The 14,995-nt window shown below is 58.8% G+C and overlaps 6 protein-coding genes across 18 annotated transcripts in view; 5 read left to right on the top strand and 1 right to left on the bottom strand.

The window, feature by feature from the left end:
- UBAP2 (ubiquitin associated protein 2) overlaps positions 1–14,995 on the bottom strand; it is a 127,370-nt gene that overhangs the window by 24,837 nt on the left and 87,538 nt on the right. The gene's annotated exons all lie outside the window — the stretch shown is intronic.
- Positions 1,064–1,855, top strand: LOC139589360 (interferon-like). The gene has a single exon (XM_071425744.1). It carries the CDS (start codon positions 1,064–1,066, stop codon positions 1,634–1,636), a length of 573 nt encoding a protein of 190 aa, XP_071281845.1. The 3' UTR covers positions 1,637–1,855.
- Positions 4,093–4,884, top strand: LOC139589358 (interferon-like). The gene has a single exon (XM_071425742.1). The coding sequence runs from the start codon at positions 4,093–4,095 to the stop codon at positions 4,663–4,665; it is 573 nt and encodes a 190-aa protein (XP_071281843.1). The 3' UTR covers positions 4,666–4,884.
- Positions 7,130–7,921, top strand: LOC139589356 (interferon-like). The gene has a single exon (XM_071425740.1). The coding sequence runs from the start codon at positions 7,130–7,132 to the stop codon at positions 7,700–7,702; it is 573 nt and encodes a 190-aa protein (XP_071281841.1). The 3' UTR covers positions 7,703–7,921.
- On the top strand, positions 10,163–10,954 carry LOC139589355 (interferon-like). Its single transcript, XM_071425739.1, has one exon. It carries the CDS (start codon positions 10,163–10,165, stop codon positions 10,733–10,735), a length of 573 nt encoding a protein of 190 aa, XP_071281840.1. The 3' UTR covers positions 10,736–10,954.
- On the top strand, positions 13,200–13,991 carry LOC139589354 (interferon-like). Its single transcript, XM_071425738.1, has one exon. It carries the CDS (start codon positions 13,200–13,202, stop codon positions 13,770–13,772), a length of 573 nt encoding a protein of 190 aa, XP_071281839.1. The 3' UTR covers positions 13,773–13,991.

Below are 14,995 nucleotides of genomic sequence, written 5' to 3'. Positions count from 1 at the left end.
CGCTTTTGGAAAGGCATCTGAAACTGCTGGCAAACCTTCGCTACTCCAGCCACAGAAGCCCAGCCCCTGCCCTCTTGCTCCCACGTGATGTCCTCTAGACGCCCGTGCCTCTTCAGAGCCATCCCCTCCAAGGACGCCACACCTCGCACGGACCAACGAGCCCTGAACAGGACACGCTCTTGCAGGCGAGGCCTCTGGCAATCCCAAAACACAACCCCATTGCTTTCACGGGGGACAGTCCTCTTTGGCCCTGCGGCTGCCTCATCCACTGGGCCACGCATCTCCAAACCGGACCCTTGCTCCAGGGCCACAGCCAGCGGAGCAAGCACGACAGGAAGAGCAAAGCCCCTCCCTTGCGCCGCCTTCCTCACTGAGCCTTCCTTGCCTGCCTCGTTGATGGCTCCTCCCAAACACAGCCGCTGGAGCGCCTGCCTCTGTGCAAGGACACACTCAGGCCTCCAAGGCCCACGTGCACACACAGCCCCTTGAACACTGCCACTGCCTCTGGGCATTGACCCCAGCAGGGGAAACGCCAGCCCCCGCCCACTGACATCACCGCACATGCCTTGCAACCACAAAAGGAAAACAGTGGCTAAGATGAAAATAAAGGCAAGCCACCAAGTGAAAGGAAAAGTCACCACAGCCACCAGCAGGGCTTTGCGGGTGGAAAGCATGCTTGGCCACAAAGAGAGACTCAGCAGCACAGCACGGACCGCGCAGCTGGCCCGGCAGGTGAAGGGCAACAGCCAAGAGCCCTCTGCGCCACACCTGACAAGGACGCCTCCGAGACAGAGCTTTCGCAAGGCCGGCACGCCGCTGCCACCACAATCGCCAACCACGGACACCCCGACCAAACACTTCCCCAAAACCCACACAGCCACCAGTACAGACTGGAAAGTACAGGCAGAAACTGCGGACAATCGGAAAGCGATGAAGGGAAAGCTGCCTCGCATACAAAGCCGCGCACCCGGAGCCACCCCAAGCACAGCCACCAGCAGCACCAGCCAGCCTCACCAGGCTCCTCCTGCCCAGCAGCACCCAACAGCACCCACAGAGACTCACCATGCTTGCGCCCACAGCCACACAGCCACGCCTGCCGCACGCCGCCCCCGCACTCCTGCTCCTCCTCACCGCTCTGGCCGGCACCCTGGCCTGCCAACGCCTCTGGACACACGAGGACACCTTCCCCGGCGACGCTCTCCGCCTCCTCCAGGACATGGCTGTCGGCCACACGCAGCCCTGCCACCTGCCAGAGCCGCCCTTCTTCCCCGCCAGCCTGCTCCACCACAACCTGCAGCCGCACCAAGCCGCCGCCACCGCCCTGCGCATCCTGCAGCACCTCTTCCACACCCTCAGCTCCAACAGCACCCGCCAGCACTGGCCCGGCCAGGCTCGCAACCACCTCCTCAACAAGCTGCAGCACCACATCCACCACCTGGAGCAATGCCTCCCCGACAACGCCACGCCCTTCAAAGGACCGCGCAACCCGCTGCTCGCCATCAACAAGTACTTCAGGGACATCCACCTCTTCCTGCACGCCCACAACCACAGCGCCTGCGCCTGGGACCACGTCCGCCTCGAAGCTCGTGCCTCTCTACTGCACCTCCACAACCTCACACGCGCCATGCGCCGCTAGCGCCAACGCCCACCCGCCCAGCCACACCGACGCCCCAAACCCACCTCCAACCCCACGCCTCCTCTCACCTGGGACCACACGCAGGCCCGCAACAACCGCACGGCACCCGCAGCCTTCAACCGCTGCGTCTCCAGCGATTCCGCTGCTCATACTGATATGGACAAAAGACCTTCTCCACTTATTTATTGACTTCTTTATTTAGTTATTTATTTCATTTCTCTATTTATTCACGTATTTATTTATTCTACCTCTTCACTTATTTATTTATTCTACCTCTTCACTTATTTATGCCAGTCCAAATAAAGACTTATGACAAAACACTTGCCACTGCCTCTCCTCTCTCGAGCACTGCAAGCACTCTTTGCGCCAGGGGAAAGCCATCTCCGCCCAACGCCTACTCCAAGCCCTGCTGCAAACAGCCCCCGACCCCTCTTCTCAATGCCGCCTGCCCAAGCAGCAGCCCCTGTGCAAGCCCCTGTGCAAAAGCACTGCCAGCCTTTGGCCAACACCATGGAAGCACAAAAAGAAAAACACCCAAAGGCTGCTCAAGAGCACCGCTGCACCTCATCTGCTTTATCCACACCTTGCCCCATCCATCCATCCATCCAATCCATGGCCCTGTGACTCACAGACAACGACGTCATGCGGGACACCGTCAAGCACTTTGCACAAAGCCAGGCACACCAGGTCCCTTTCCTTGCCCCTCTCCACCACTGCTGTGGAGCCCTAAGCATAGAACTGCACCAAAACTGCCAGGAATGGTGATTTTGCACTTTGGAATGCCATGCTCCCTGTTCCCAATCACCTCTTGCTTTTCCATTGGCCTTAACATAGTCTCCCGGAGAAGCAGCCTCATCTTCTTGCCTCACACAGAGCTCAGCCTGAATGCTCCGTACGTCCCACACTCTTCTCCTTTTCCCTTTCTAAAAACGGGGCTTATACTTCCCTTCTACCCCTTCTTGGGCATTTGGACTGACAGACACCAGCTTTCAAAAACGATGCACTGTGGCCTAGCAACTCCATCTGAAAGTTCCCTCAGGACTCAGGCATTAGCCTCTTCACGTGCCATGCACTCGGACACTAAGTTCAGGTTGCTAAGATGGTCTCAAAGTTGACCCTGCCCTACAGTGGCCTGGGGATCTCCATTCTTCAGGCGGGGCTCCCAGCACCTGCCACGCGCGACTTCAGCGGCGTGCCTGGAGATCGCTGACGCACAAGGCTACAAACATCCGCTCCCCTCCACAGCCTCTTTGCCCCAAAAGTCTCCAACCTTCAAAGCCCATGCTGTGCTCCTAGCAACCATCCAACCATTTCTCCACGAGGCCATGGCAATCGTCCCCTTGCAGATCTCTGCACAGCCCACATTCCTCCTCAGCGATCCCCAGCTTTTCTGCGCTTTTGGAAAGGCATCTGAAACTGCTGGCAAACCTTCGCTACTCCAGCCACAGAAGCCCAGCCCCTGCCCTCTTGCTCCCACGTGATGTCCTCTAGACGCCCGTGCCTCTTCAGAGCCATCCCCTCCAAGGACGCCACACCTCGCACGGACCAACGAGCCCTGAACAGGACACGCTCTTGCAGGCGAGGCCTCTGGCAATCCCAAAACACAACCCCATTGCTTTCACGGGGGACAGTCCTCTTTGGCCCTGCCGCTGCCTCATCCACTGGGCCACGCATCTCCAAACCGGACCCTTGCTCCAGGGCCACAGCCAGCGGAGCAAGCACGACAGGAAGAGCAAAGCCCCTCCCTTGCGCCGCCTTCCTCACTGAGCCTTCCTTGCCTGCCTCGTTGATGGCTCCTCCCAAACACAGCCGCTGGAGCGCCTGCCTCTGTGCAAGGACACACTCAGGCCTCCAAGGCCCACGTGCACACACAGCCCCTTGAACACTGCCACTGCCTCTGGGCATTGACCCCAGCAGGGGAAACGCCAGCCCCCGCCCACTGACATCACCGCACATGCCTTGCAACCACAAAAGGAAAACAGTGGCTAAGATGAAAATAAAGGCAAGCCACCAAGTGAAAGGAAAAGTCACCACAGCCACCAGCAGGGCTTTGCGGGTGGAAAGCATGCTTGGCCACAAAGAGAGACTCAGCAGCACAGCACGGACCACGCAGCTGGCCCGGCAGGTGAAGGGCAACAGCCAAGAGCCCTCTGCGCCACACCTGACAAGGACGCCTCCGAGACAGAGCTTTCGCAAGGCCGGCACGCCGCTGCCACCACAATCGCCAACCACGGACACCCCGACCAAACACTTCCCCAAAACCCACACAGCCACCAGTACAGACTGGAAAGTACAGGCAGAAACTGCGGACAATCGGAAAGCGATGAAGGGAAAGCTGCCTCGCATACAAAGCCGCGCACCCGGAGCCACCCCAAGCACAGCCACCAGCAGCACCAGCCAGCCTCACCAGGCTCCTCCTGCCCAGCAGCACCCAACAGCACCCACAGAGACTCACCATGCTTGCGCCCACAGCCACACAGCCACGCCTGCCGCACGCCGCCCCCGCACTCCTGCTCCTCCTCACCGCTCTGGCCGGCACCCTGGCCTGCCAACGCCTCTGGACACACGAGGACACCTTCCCCGGCGACGCTCTCCGCCTCCTCCAGGACATGGCTGTCGGCCACACGCAGCCCTGCCACCTGCCAGAGCCGCCCTTCTTCCCCGCCAGCCTGCTCCACCACAACCTGCAGCCGCACCAAGCCGCCGCCACCGCCCTGCGCATCCTGCAGCACCTCTTCCACACCCTCAGCTCCAACAGCACCCGCCAGCACTGGCCCGGCCAGGCTCGCAACCACCTCCTCAACAAGCTGCAGCACCACATCCACCACCTGGAGCAATGCCTCCCCGACAACGCCACGCCCTTCAAAGGACCGCGCAACCCGCTGCTCGCCATCAACAAGTACTTCAGGGACATCCACCTCTTCCTGCACGCCCACAACCACAGCGCCTGCGCCTGGGACCACGTCCGCCTCGAAGCTCGTGCCTCTCTACTGCACCTCCACAACCTCACACGCGCCATGCGCCGCTAGCGCCAACGCCCACCCGCCCAGCCACACCGACGCCCCAAACCCACCTCCAACCCCACGCCTCCTCTCACCTGGGACCACACGCAGGCCCGCAACAACCGCACGGCACCCGCAGCCTTCAACCGCTGCGTCTCCAGCGATTCCGCTGCTCATACTGATATGGACAAAAGACCTTCTCCACTTATTTATTGACTTCTTTATTTAGTTATTTATTTCATTTCTCTATTTATTCACGTATTTATTTATTCTACCTCTTCACTTATTTATTTATTCTACCTCTTCACTTATTTATGCCAGTCCAAATAAAGACTTATGACAAAACACTTGCCACTGCCTCTCCTCTCTCGAGCACTGCAAGCACTCTTTGCGCCAGGGGAAAGCCATCTCCGCCCAACGCCTACTCCAAGCCCTGCTGCAAACAGCCCCCGACCCCTCTTCTCAACGCCGCCTGCCCAAGCAGCAGCCCCTGTGCAAGCCCCTGTGCAAAAGCACTGCCAGCCTTTGGCCAACACCATGGAAGCACAAAAAGAAAAACACCCAAAGGCTGCTCAAGAGCACCGCTGCACCTCATCTGCTTTATCCACACCTTGCTCCATCCATCCATCCATCCATCCATCCAATCCATGGCCCTGTGACTCACAGACAACGACGTCATGCGGGACACCGTCAAGCACTTTGCACAAAGCCAGGCACACCAGGTCCCTTTCCTTGCCCCTCTCCACCACTGCTGTGGAGCCCTAAGCATAGAACTGCACCAAAACTGCCAGGAATGGTGATTTTGCACTTTGGAATGCCATGCTCCCTGTTCCCAATCACCTCTTGCTTTTCCATTGGCCTTAACATAGTCTCCCGGAGAAGCAGCCTCATCTTCTTGCCTCACACAGAGCTCAGCCTGAATGCTCCGTACGTCCCACACTCTTCTCCTTTTCCCTTTCTAAAAACGGGGCTTATACTTCCCTTCTACCCCTTCTTGGGCATTTGGACTGACAGACACCAGCTTTCAAAAACGATGCACTGTGGCCTAGCAACTCCATCTGAAAGTTCCCTCAGGACTCAGGCATTAGCCTCTTCACGTGCCATGCACTCGGACACTAAGTTCAAGTTGCTAAGATGGTCTCAAAGTTGACCCTGCCCTACAGTGGCCTGGGGATCTCCATTCTTCAGGCGGGGCTCCCAGCACCTGCCACGCGCGACTTCAGCGGCGTGCCTGGAGATCGCTGACGCACAAGGCTACAAACATCCGCTCCCCTCCACAGCCTCTTTGCCCCAAAAGTCTCCAACCTTCAAAGCCCATGCTGTGCTCCTAGCAACCATCCAACCATTTCTCCACGAGGCCATGGCAATCGTCCCCTTGCAGATCTCTGCACAGCCCACATTCCTCCTCAGCGATCCCCAGCTTTTCTGCGCTTTTGGAAAGGCATCTGAAACTGCTGGCAAACCTTCGCTACTCCAGCCACAGAAGCCCAGCCCCTGCCCTCTTGCTCCCACGTGATGTCCTCTAGACGCCCGTGCCTCTTCAGAGCCATCCCCTCCAAGGACGCCACACCTCGCACGGACCAACGAGCCCTGAACAGGACACGCTCTTGCAGGCGAGGCCTCTGGCAATCCCAAAACACAACCCCATTGCTTTCACGGGGGACAGTCCTCTTTGGCCCTGCGGCTGCCTCATCCACTGGGCCACGCATCTCCAAACCGGACCCTTGCTCCAGGGCCACAGCCAGCGGAGCAAGCACGACAGGAAGAGCAAAGCCCCTCCCTTGCGCCGCCTTCCTCACTGAGCCTTCCTTGCCTGCCTCGTTGATGGCTCCTCCCAAACACAGCCGCTGGAGCGCCTGCCTCTGTGCAAGGACACACTCAGGCCTCCAAGGCCCACGTGCACACACAGCCCCTTGAACACTGCCACTGCCTCTGGGCATTGACCCCAGCAGTGGAAACGCCAGCCCCCGCCCACTGACATCACCGCACATGCCTTGCAACCACAAAAGGAAAACAGTGGCTAAGATGAAAATAAAGGCAAGCCACCAAGTGAAAGGAAAAGTCACCACAGCCACCAGCAGGGCTTTGCGGGTGGAAAGCATGCTTGGCCACAAAGAGAGACTCAGCAGCACAGCACGGACCACGCAGCTGGCCCGGCAGGTGAAGGGCAACAGCCAAGAGCCCTCTGCGCCACACCTGACAAGGACGCCTCCGAGACAGAGCTTTCGCAAGGCCGGCACGCCGCTGCCACCACAATCGCCAACCACGGACACCCCGACCAAACACTTCCCCAAAACCCACACAGCCACCAGTACAGACTGGAAAGTACAGGCAGAAACTGCGGACAATCGGAAAGCGATGAAGGGAAAGCTGCCTCGCATACAAAGCCGCGCACCCGGAGCCACCCCAAGCACAGCCACCAGCAGCACCAGCCAGCCTCACCAGGCTCCTCCTGCCCAGCAGCACCCAACAGCACCCACAGAGACTCACCATGCTTGCGCCCACAGCCACACAGCCACGCCTGCCGCACGCCGCCCCCGCACTCCTGCTCCTCCTCACCGCTCTGGCCGGCACCCTGGCCTGCCAACGCCTCTGGACACACGAGGACACCTTCCCCGGCGACGCTCTCCGCCTCCTCCAGGACATGGCTGTCGGCCACACGCAGCCCTGCCACCTGCCAGAGCCGCCCTTCTTCCCCGCCAGCCTGCTCCACCACAACCTGCAGCCGCACCAAGCCGCCGCCACCGCCCTGCGCATCCTGCAGCACCTCTTCCACACCCTCAGCTCCAACAGCACCCGCCAGCACTGGCCCGGCCAGGCTCGCAACCACCTCCTCAACAAGCTGCAGCACCACATCCACCACCTGGAGCAATGCCTCCCCGACAACGCCACGCCCTTCAAAGGACCGCGCAACCCGCTGCTCGCCATCAACAAGTACTTCAGGGACATCCACCTCTTCCTGCACGCCCACAACCACAGCGCCTGCGCCTGGGACCACGTCCGCCTCGAAGCTCGTGCCTCTCTACTGCACCTCCACAACCTCACACGCGCCATGCGCCGCTAGCGCCAACGCCCACCCGCCCAGCCACACCGACGCCCCAAACCCACCTCCAACCCCACGCCTCCTCTCACCTGGGACCACACGCAGGCCCGCAACAACCGCACGGCACCCGCAGCCTTCAACCGCTGCGTCTCCAGCGATTCCGCTGCTCATACTGATATGGACAAAAGACCTTCTCCACTTATTTATTGACTTCTTTATTTAGTTATTTATTTCATTTCTCTATTTATTCACGTATTTATTTATTCTACCTCTTCACTTATTTATTTATTCTACCTCTTCACTTATTTATGCCAGTCCAAATAAAGACTTATGACAAAACGCTTGCCACTGCCTCTCCTCTCTCGAGCACTGCAAGCACTCTTTGCGCCAGGGGAAAGCCATCTCCGCCCAACGCCTACTCCAAGCCCTGCTGCAAACAGCCCCCGACCCCTCTTCTCAACGCCGCCTGCCCAAGCAGCAGCCCCTGTGCAAGCCCCTGTGCAAAAGCACTGCCAGCCTTTGGCCAACACCATGGAAGCACAAAAAGAAAAACACCCAAAGGCTGCTCAAGAGCACCGCTGCACCTCATCTGCTTTATCCACACCTTGCTCCATCCATCCATCCATCCATCCAATCCATGGCCCTGTGACTCACAGACAACGACGTCATGCGGGACACCGTCAAGCACTTTGCACAAAGCCAGGCACACCAGGTCCCTTTCCTTGCCCCTCTCCACCACTGCTGTGGAGCCCTAAGCATAGAACTGCACCAAAACTGCCAGGAATGGTGATTTTGCACTTTGGAATGCCATGCTCCCTGTTCCCAATCACCTCTTGCTTTTCCATTGGCCTTAACATAGTCTCCCGGAGAAGCAGCCTCATCTTCTTGCCTCACACAGAGCTCAGCCTGAATGCTCCGTACGTCCCACACTCTTCTCCTTTTCCCTTTCTAAAAACGGGGCTTATACTTCCCTTCTACCCCTTCTTGGGCATTTGGACTGACAGACACCAGCTTTCAAAAACGATGCACTGTGGCCTAGCAACTCCATCTGAAAGTTCCCTCAGGACTCAGGCATTAGCCTCTTCACGTGCCATGCACTCGGACACTAAGTTCAAGTTGCTAAGATGGTCTCAAAGTTGACCCTGCCCTACAGTGGCCTGGGGATCTCCATTCTTCAGGCGGGGCTCCCAGCACCTGCCACGCGCGACTTCAGCGGCGTGCCTGGAGATCGCTGACGCACAAGGCTACAAACATCCGCTCCCCTCCACAGCCTCTTTGCCCCAAAAGTCTCCAACCTTCAAAGCCCATGCTGTGCTCCTAGCAACCATCCAACCATTTCTCCACGAGGCCATGGCAATCGTCCCCTTGCAGATCTCTGCACAGCCCACATTCCTCCTCAGCGATCCCCAGCTTTTCTGCGCTTTTGGAAAGGCATCTGAAACTGCTGGCAAACCTTCGCTACTCCAGCCACAGAAGCCCAGCCCCTGCCCTCTTGCTCCCACGTGATGTCCTCTAGACGCCCGTGCCTCTTCAGAGCCATCCCCTCCAAGGACGCCACACCTCGCACGGACCAACGAGCCCTGAACAGGACACGCTCTTGCAGGCGAGGCCTCTGGCAATCCCAAAACACAACCCCATTGCTTTCACAGGGGACAGTCCTCTTTGGCCCTGCGGCTGCCTCATCCACTGGGCCACGCATCTCCAAACCGGACCCTTGCTCCAGGGCCACAGCCAGCGGAGCAAGCACGACAGGAAGAGCAAAGCCCCTCCCTTGCGCCGCCTTCCTCACTGAGCCTTCCTTGCCTGCCTCGTTGATGGCTCCTCCCAAACACAGCCGCTGGAGCGCCTGCCTCTGTGCAAGGACACACTCAGGCCTCCAAGGCCCACGTGCACACACAGCCCCTTGAACACTGCCACTGCCTCTGGGCATTGACCCCAGCAGGGGAAATGCCAGCCCCCGCCCACTGACATCACCGCACATGCCTTGCAACCACAAAAGGAAAACAGTGGCTAAGATGAAAATAAAGGCAAGCCACCAAGTGAAAGGAAAAGTCACCACAGCCACCAGCAGGGCTTTGCGGGTGGAAAGCATGCTTGGCCACAAAGAGAGACTCAGCAGCACAGCACGGACCGCGCAGCTGGCCCGGCAGGTGAAGGGCAACAGCCAAGAGCCCTCTGCGCCACACCTGACAAGGACGCCTCCGAGACAGAGCTTTCGCAAGGCCGGCACGCCGCTGCCACCACAATCGCCAACCACGGACACCCCGACCAAACACTTCCCCAAAACCCACACAGCCACCAGTACAGACTGGAAAGTACAGGCAGAAACTGCGGACAATCGGAAAGCGATGAAGGGAAAGCTGCCTCGCATACAAAGCCGCGCACCCGGAGCCACCCCAAGCACAGCCACCAGCAGCACCAGCCAGCCTCACCAGGCTCCTCCTGCCCAGCAGCACCCAACAGCACCCACAGAGACTCACCATGCTTGCGCCCACAGCCACACAGCCACGCCTGCCGCACGCCGCCCCCGCACTCCTGCTCCTCCTCACCGCTCTGGCCGGCACCCTGGCCTGCCAACGCCTCTGGACACACGAGGACACCTTCCCCGGCGACGCTCTCCGCCTCCTCCAGGACATGGCTGTCGGCCACACGCAGCCCTGCCACCTGCCAGAGCCGCCCTTCTTCCCCGCCAGCCTGCTCCACCACAACCTGCAGCCGCACCAAGCCGCCGCCACCGCCCTGCGCATCCTGCAGCACCTCTTCCACACCCTCAGCTCCAACAGCACCCGCCAGCACTGGCCCGGCCAGGCTCGCAACCACCTCCTCAACAAGCTGCAGCACCACATCCACCACCTGGAGCAATGCCTCCCCGACAACGCCACGCCCTTCAAAGGACCGCGCAACCCGCTGCTCGCCATCAACAAGTACTTCAGGGACATCCACCTCTTCCTGCACGCCCACAACCACAGCGCCTGCGCCTGGGACCACGTCCGCCTCGAAGCTCGTGCCTCTCTACTGCACCTCCACAACCTCACACGCGCCATGCGCCGCTAGCGCCAACGCCCACCCGCCCAGCCACACCGACGCCCCAAACCCACCTCCAACCCCACGCCTCCTCTCACCTGGGACCACACGCAGGCCCGCAACAACCGCACGGCACCCGCAGCCTTCAACCGCTGCGTCTCCAGCGATTCCGCTGCTCATACTGATATGGACAAAAGACCTTCTCCACTTATTTATTGACTTCTTTATTTAGTTATTTATTTCATTTCTCTATTTATTCACGTATTTATTTATTCTACCTCTTCACTTATTTATTTATTCTACCTCTTCACTTATTTATGCCAGTCCAAATAAAGACTTATGACAAAACGCTTGCCACTGCCTCTCCTCTCTCGAGCACTGCAAGCACTCTTTGCGCCAGGGGAAAGCCATCTCCGCCCAACGCCTACTCCAAGCCCTGCTGCAAACAGCCCCCGACCCCTCTTCTCAACGCCGCCTGCCCAAGCAGCAGCCCCTGTGCAAGCCCCTGTGCAAAAGCACTGCCAGCCTTTGGCCAACACCATGGAAGCACAAAAAGAAAAACACCCAAAGGCTGCTCAAGAGCACCGCTGCACCTCATCTGCTTTATCCACACCTTGCTCCATCCATCCATCCATCCATCCATCCAATCCATGGCCCTGTGACTCACAGACAACGACGTCATGCGGGACACCGTCAAGCACTTTGCACAAAGCCAGGCACACCAGGTCCCTTTCCTTGCCCCTCTCCACCACTGCTGTGGAGCCCTAAGCATAGAACTGCACCAAAACTGCCAGGAATGGTGATTTTGCACTTTGGAATGCCATGCTCCCTGTTCCCAATCACCTCTTGCTTTTCCATTGGCCTTAACATAGTCTCCCGGAGAAGCAGCCTCATCTTCTTGCCTCACACAGAGCTCAGCCTGAATGCTCCGTACGTCCCACACTCTTCTCCTTTTCCCTTTCTAAAAACGGGGCTTATACTTCCCTTCTACCCCTTCTTGGGCATTTGGACTGACAGACACCAGCTTTCAAAAACGATGCACTGTGGCCTAGCAACTCCATCTGAAAGTTCCCTCAGGACTCAGGCATTAGCCTCTTCACGTGCCATGCACTCGGACACTAAGTTCAAGTTGCTAAGATGGTCTCAAAGTTGACCCTGCCCTACAGTGGCCTGGGGATCTCCATTCTTCAGGCGGGGCTCCCAGCACCTGCCACGCGCGACTTCAGCGGCGTGCCTGGAGATCGCTGACGCACAAGGCTACAAACATCCGCTCCCCTCCACAGCCTCTTTGCCCCAAAAGTCTCCAACCTTCAAAGCCCATGCTGTGCTCCTAGCAACCATCCAACCATTTCTCCACGAGGCCATGGCAATCGTCCCCTTGCAGATCTCTGCACAGCCCACATTCCTCCTCAGCGATCCCCAGCTTTTCTGCGCTTTTGGAAAGGCATCTGAAACTGCTGGCAAACCTTCGCTACTCCAGCCACAGAAGCCCAGCCCCTGCCCTCTTGCTCCCACGTGATGTCCTCTAGACGCCCGTGCCTCTTCAGAGCCATCCCCTCCAAGGACGCCACACCTCGCACGGACCAACGAGCCCTGAACAGGACACGCTCTTGCAGGCGAGGCCTCTGGCAATCCCAAAACACAACCCCATTGCTTTCACGGGGGACAGTCCTCTTTGGCCCTGCGGCTGCCTCATCCACTGGGCCACGCATCTCCAAACCGGACCCTTGCTCCAGGGCCACAGCCAGCGGAGCAAGCACGACAGGAAGAGCAAAGCCCCTCCCTTGCGCCGCCTTCCTCACTGAGCCTTCCTTGCCTGCCTCGTTGATGGCTCCTCCCAAACACAGCCGCTGGAGCGCCTGCCTCTGTGCAAGGACACACTCAGGCCTCCAAGGCCCACGTGCACACACAGCCCCTTGAACACTGCCACTGCCTCTGGGCATTGACCCCAGCAGGGGAAATGCCAGCCCCCGCCCACTGACATCACCGCACATGCCTTGCAACCACAAAAGGAAAACAGTGGCTAAGATGAAAATAAAGGCAAGCCACCAAGTGAAAGGAAAAGTCACCACAGCCACCAGCAGGGCTTTGCGGGTGGAAAGCATGCTTGGCCACAAAGAGAGACTCAGCAGCACAGCACGGACCGCGCAGCTGGCCCGGCAGGTGAAGGGCAACAGCCAAGAGCCCTCTGCGCCACACCTGACAAGGACGCCTCCGAGACAGAGCTTTCGCAAGGCCGGCACGCCGCTGCCACCACAATCGCCAACCACGGACACCCCGACCAAACACTTCCCCAAAACCCACACAGCCACCAGTACAGACTGGAAAGTACAGGCAGAAACTGCGGACAATCGGAAAGCGATGAAGGGAAAGCTGCCTCGCATACAAAGCCGCGCACCCGGAGCCACCCCAAGCACAGCCACCAGCAGCACCAGCCAGCCTCACCAGGCTCCTCCTGCCCAGCAGCACCCAACAGCACCCACAGAGACTCACCATGCTTGCGCCCACAGCCACACAGCCACGCCTGCCGCACGCCGCCCCCGCACTCCTGCTCCTCCTCACCGCTCTGGCCGGCACCCTGGCCTGCCAACGCCTCTGGACACACGAGGACACCTTCCCCGGCGACGCTCTCCGCCTCCTCCAGGACATGGCTGTCGGCCACACGCAGCCCTGCCACCTGCCAGAGCCGCCCTTCTTCCCCGCCAGCCTGCTCCACCACAACCTGCAGCCGCACCAAGCCGCCGCCACCGCCCTGCGCATCCTGCAGCACCTCTTCCACACCCTCAGCTCCAACAGCACCCGCCAGCACTGGCCCGGCCAGGCTCGCAACCACCTCCTCAACAAGCTGCAGCACCACATCCACCACCTGGAGCAATGCCTCCCCGACAACGCCACGCCCTTCAAAGGACCGCGCAACCCGCTGCTCGCCATCAACAAGTACTTCAGGGACATCCACCTCTTCCTGCACGCCCACAACCACAGCGCCTGCGCCTGGGACCACGTCCGCCTCGAAGCTCGTGCCTCTCTACTGCACCTCCACAACCTCACACGCGCCATGCGCCGCTAGCGCCAACGCCCACCCGCCCAGCCACACCGACGCCCCAAACCCACCTCCAACCCCACGCCTCCTCTCACCTGGGACCACACGCAGGCCCGCAACAACCGCACGGCACCCGCAGCCTTCAACCGCTGCGTCTCCAGCGATTCCGCTGCTCATACTGATATGGACAAAAGACCTTCTCCACTTATTTATTGACTTCTTTATTTAGTTATTTATTTCATTTCTCTATTTATTCACGTATTTATTTATTCTACCTCTTCACTTATTTATTTATTCTACCTCTTCACTTATTTATGCCAGTCCAAATAAAGACTTATGACAAAACGCTTGCCACTGCCTCTCCTCTCTCGAGCACTGCAAGCACTCTTTGCGCCAGGGGAAAGCCATCTCCGCCCAACGCCTACTCCAAGCCCTGCTGCAAACAGCCCCCGACCCCTCTTCTCAACGCCGCCTGCCCAAGCAGCAGCCCCTGTGCAAGCCCCTGTGCAAAAGCACTGCCAGCCTTTGGCCAACACCATGGAAGCACAAAAAGAAAAACACCCAAAGGCTGCTCAAGAGCACCGCTGCACCTCATCTGCTTTATCCACACCTTGCTCCATCCATCCATCCATCCATCCATCCAATCCATGGCCCTGTGACTCACAGACAACGACGTCATGCGGGACACCGTCAAGCACTTTGCACAAAGCCAGGCACACCAGGTCCCTTTCCTTGCCCCTCTCCACCACTGCTGTGGAGCCCTAAGCATAGAACTGCACCAAAACTGCCAGGAATGGTGATTTTGCACTTTGGAATGCCATGCTCCCTGTTCCCAATCACCTCTTGCTTTTCCATTGGCCTTAACATAGTCTCCCGGAGAAGCAGCCTCATCTTCTTGCCTCACACAGAGCTCAGCCTGAATGCTCCGTACGTCCCACACTCTTCTCCTTTTCCCTTTCTAAAAACGGGGCTTATACTTCCCTTCTACCCCTTCTTGGGCATTTGGACTGACAGACACCAGCTTTCAAAAACGATGCACTGTGGCCTAGCAACTCCATCTGAAAGTTCCCTCAGGACTCAGGCATTAGCCTCTTCACGTGCCATGCACTCGGACACTAAGTTCAAGTTGCTAAGATGGTCTCAAAGTTGACCCTGCCCTACAGTGGCCTGGGGATCTCCATTCTTCAGGCGGGGCTCCCAGCACCTGCCACGCGCGACTTCAGCGGCGTGCCTGGAGATCGCTGACGCAC

Source organism: Agelaius tricolor, unplaced genomic scaffold (genome assembly GCF_023055355.1).
Source record: "Agelaius tricolor isolate 1412-34295 unplaced genomic scaffold, bAgeTri1.0.p SCAF_4, whole genome shotgun sequence".
Taxonomy (NCBI): domain Eukaryota; kingdom Metazoa; phylum Chordata; class Aves; order Passeriformes; family Icteridae; genus Agelaius; species Agelaius tricolor.
The sequence above is the reverse complement of the archived record's forward strand: the minus strand, read 5'-3'. Positions and strand labels throughout refer to the sequence as shown.

Excerpts from the sequence above, each read along its gene's own strand:
- LOC139589356 (XM_071425740.1), top strand. The coding sequence starts at position 7,130 with ATGCTTGCGCCCACAGCCACACAGCCACGCCTGCCGCACGCCGCCCCC.
- LOC139589354 (XM_071425738.1), top strand. The coding sequence starts at position 13,200 with ATGCTTGCGCCCACAGCCACACAGCCACGCCTGCCGCACGCCGCCCCC.
- LOC139589355 (XM_071425739.1), top strand. The coding sequence starts at position 10,163 with ATGCTTGCGCCCACAGCCACACAGCCACGCCTGCCGCACGCCGCCCCC.
- LOC139589360 (XM_071425744.1), top strand. The coding sequence starts at position 1,064 with ATGCTTGCGCCCACAGCCACACAGCCACGCCTGCCGCACGCCGCCCCC.
- LOC139589358 (XM_071425742.1), top strand. The coding sequence starts at position 4,093 with ATGCTTGCGCCCACAGCCACACAGCCACGCCTGCCGCACGCCGCCCCC.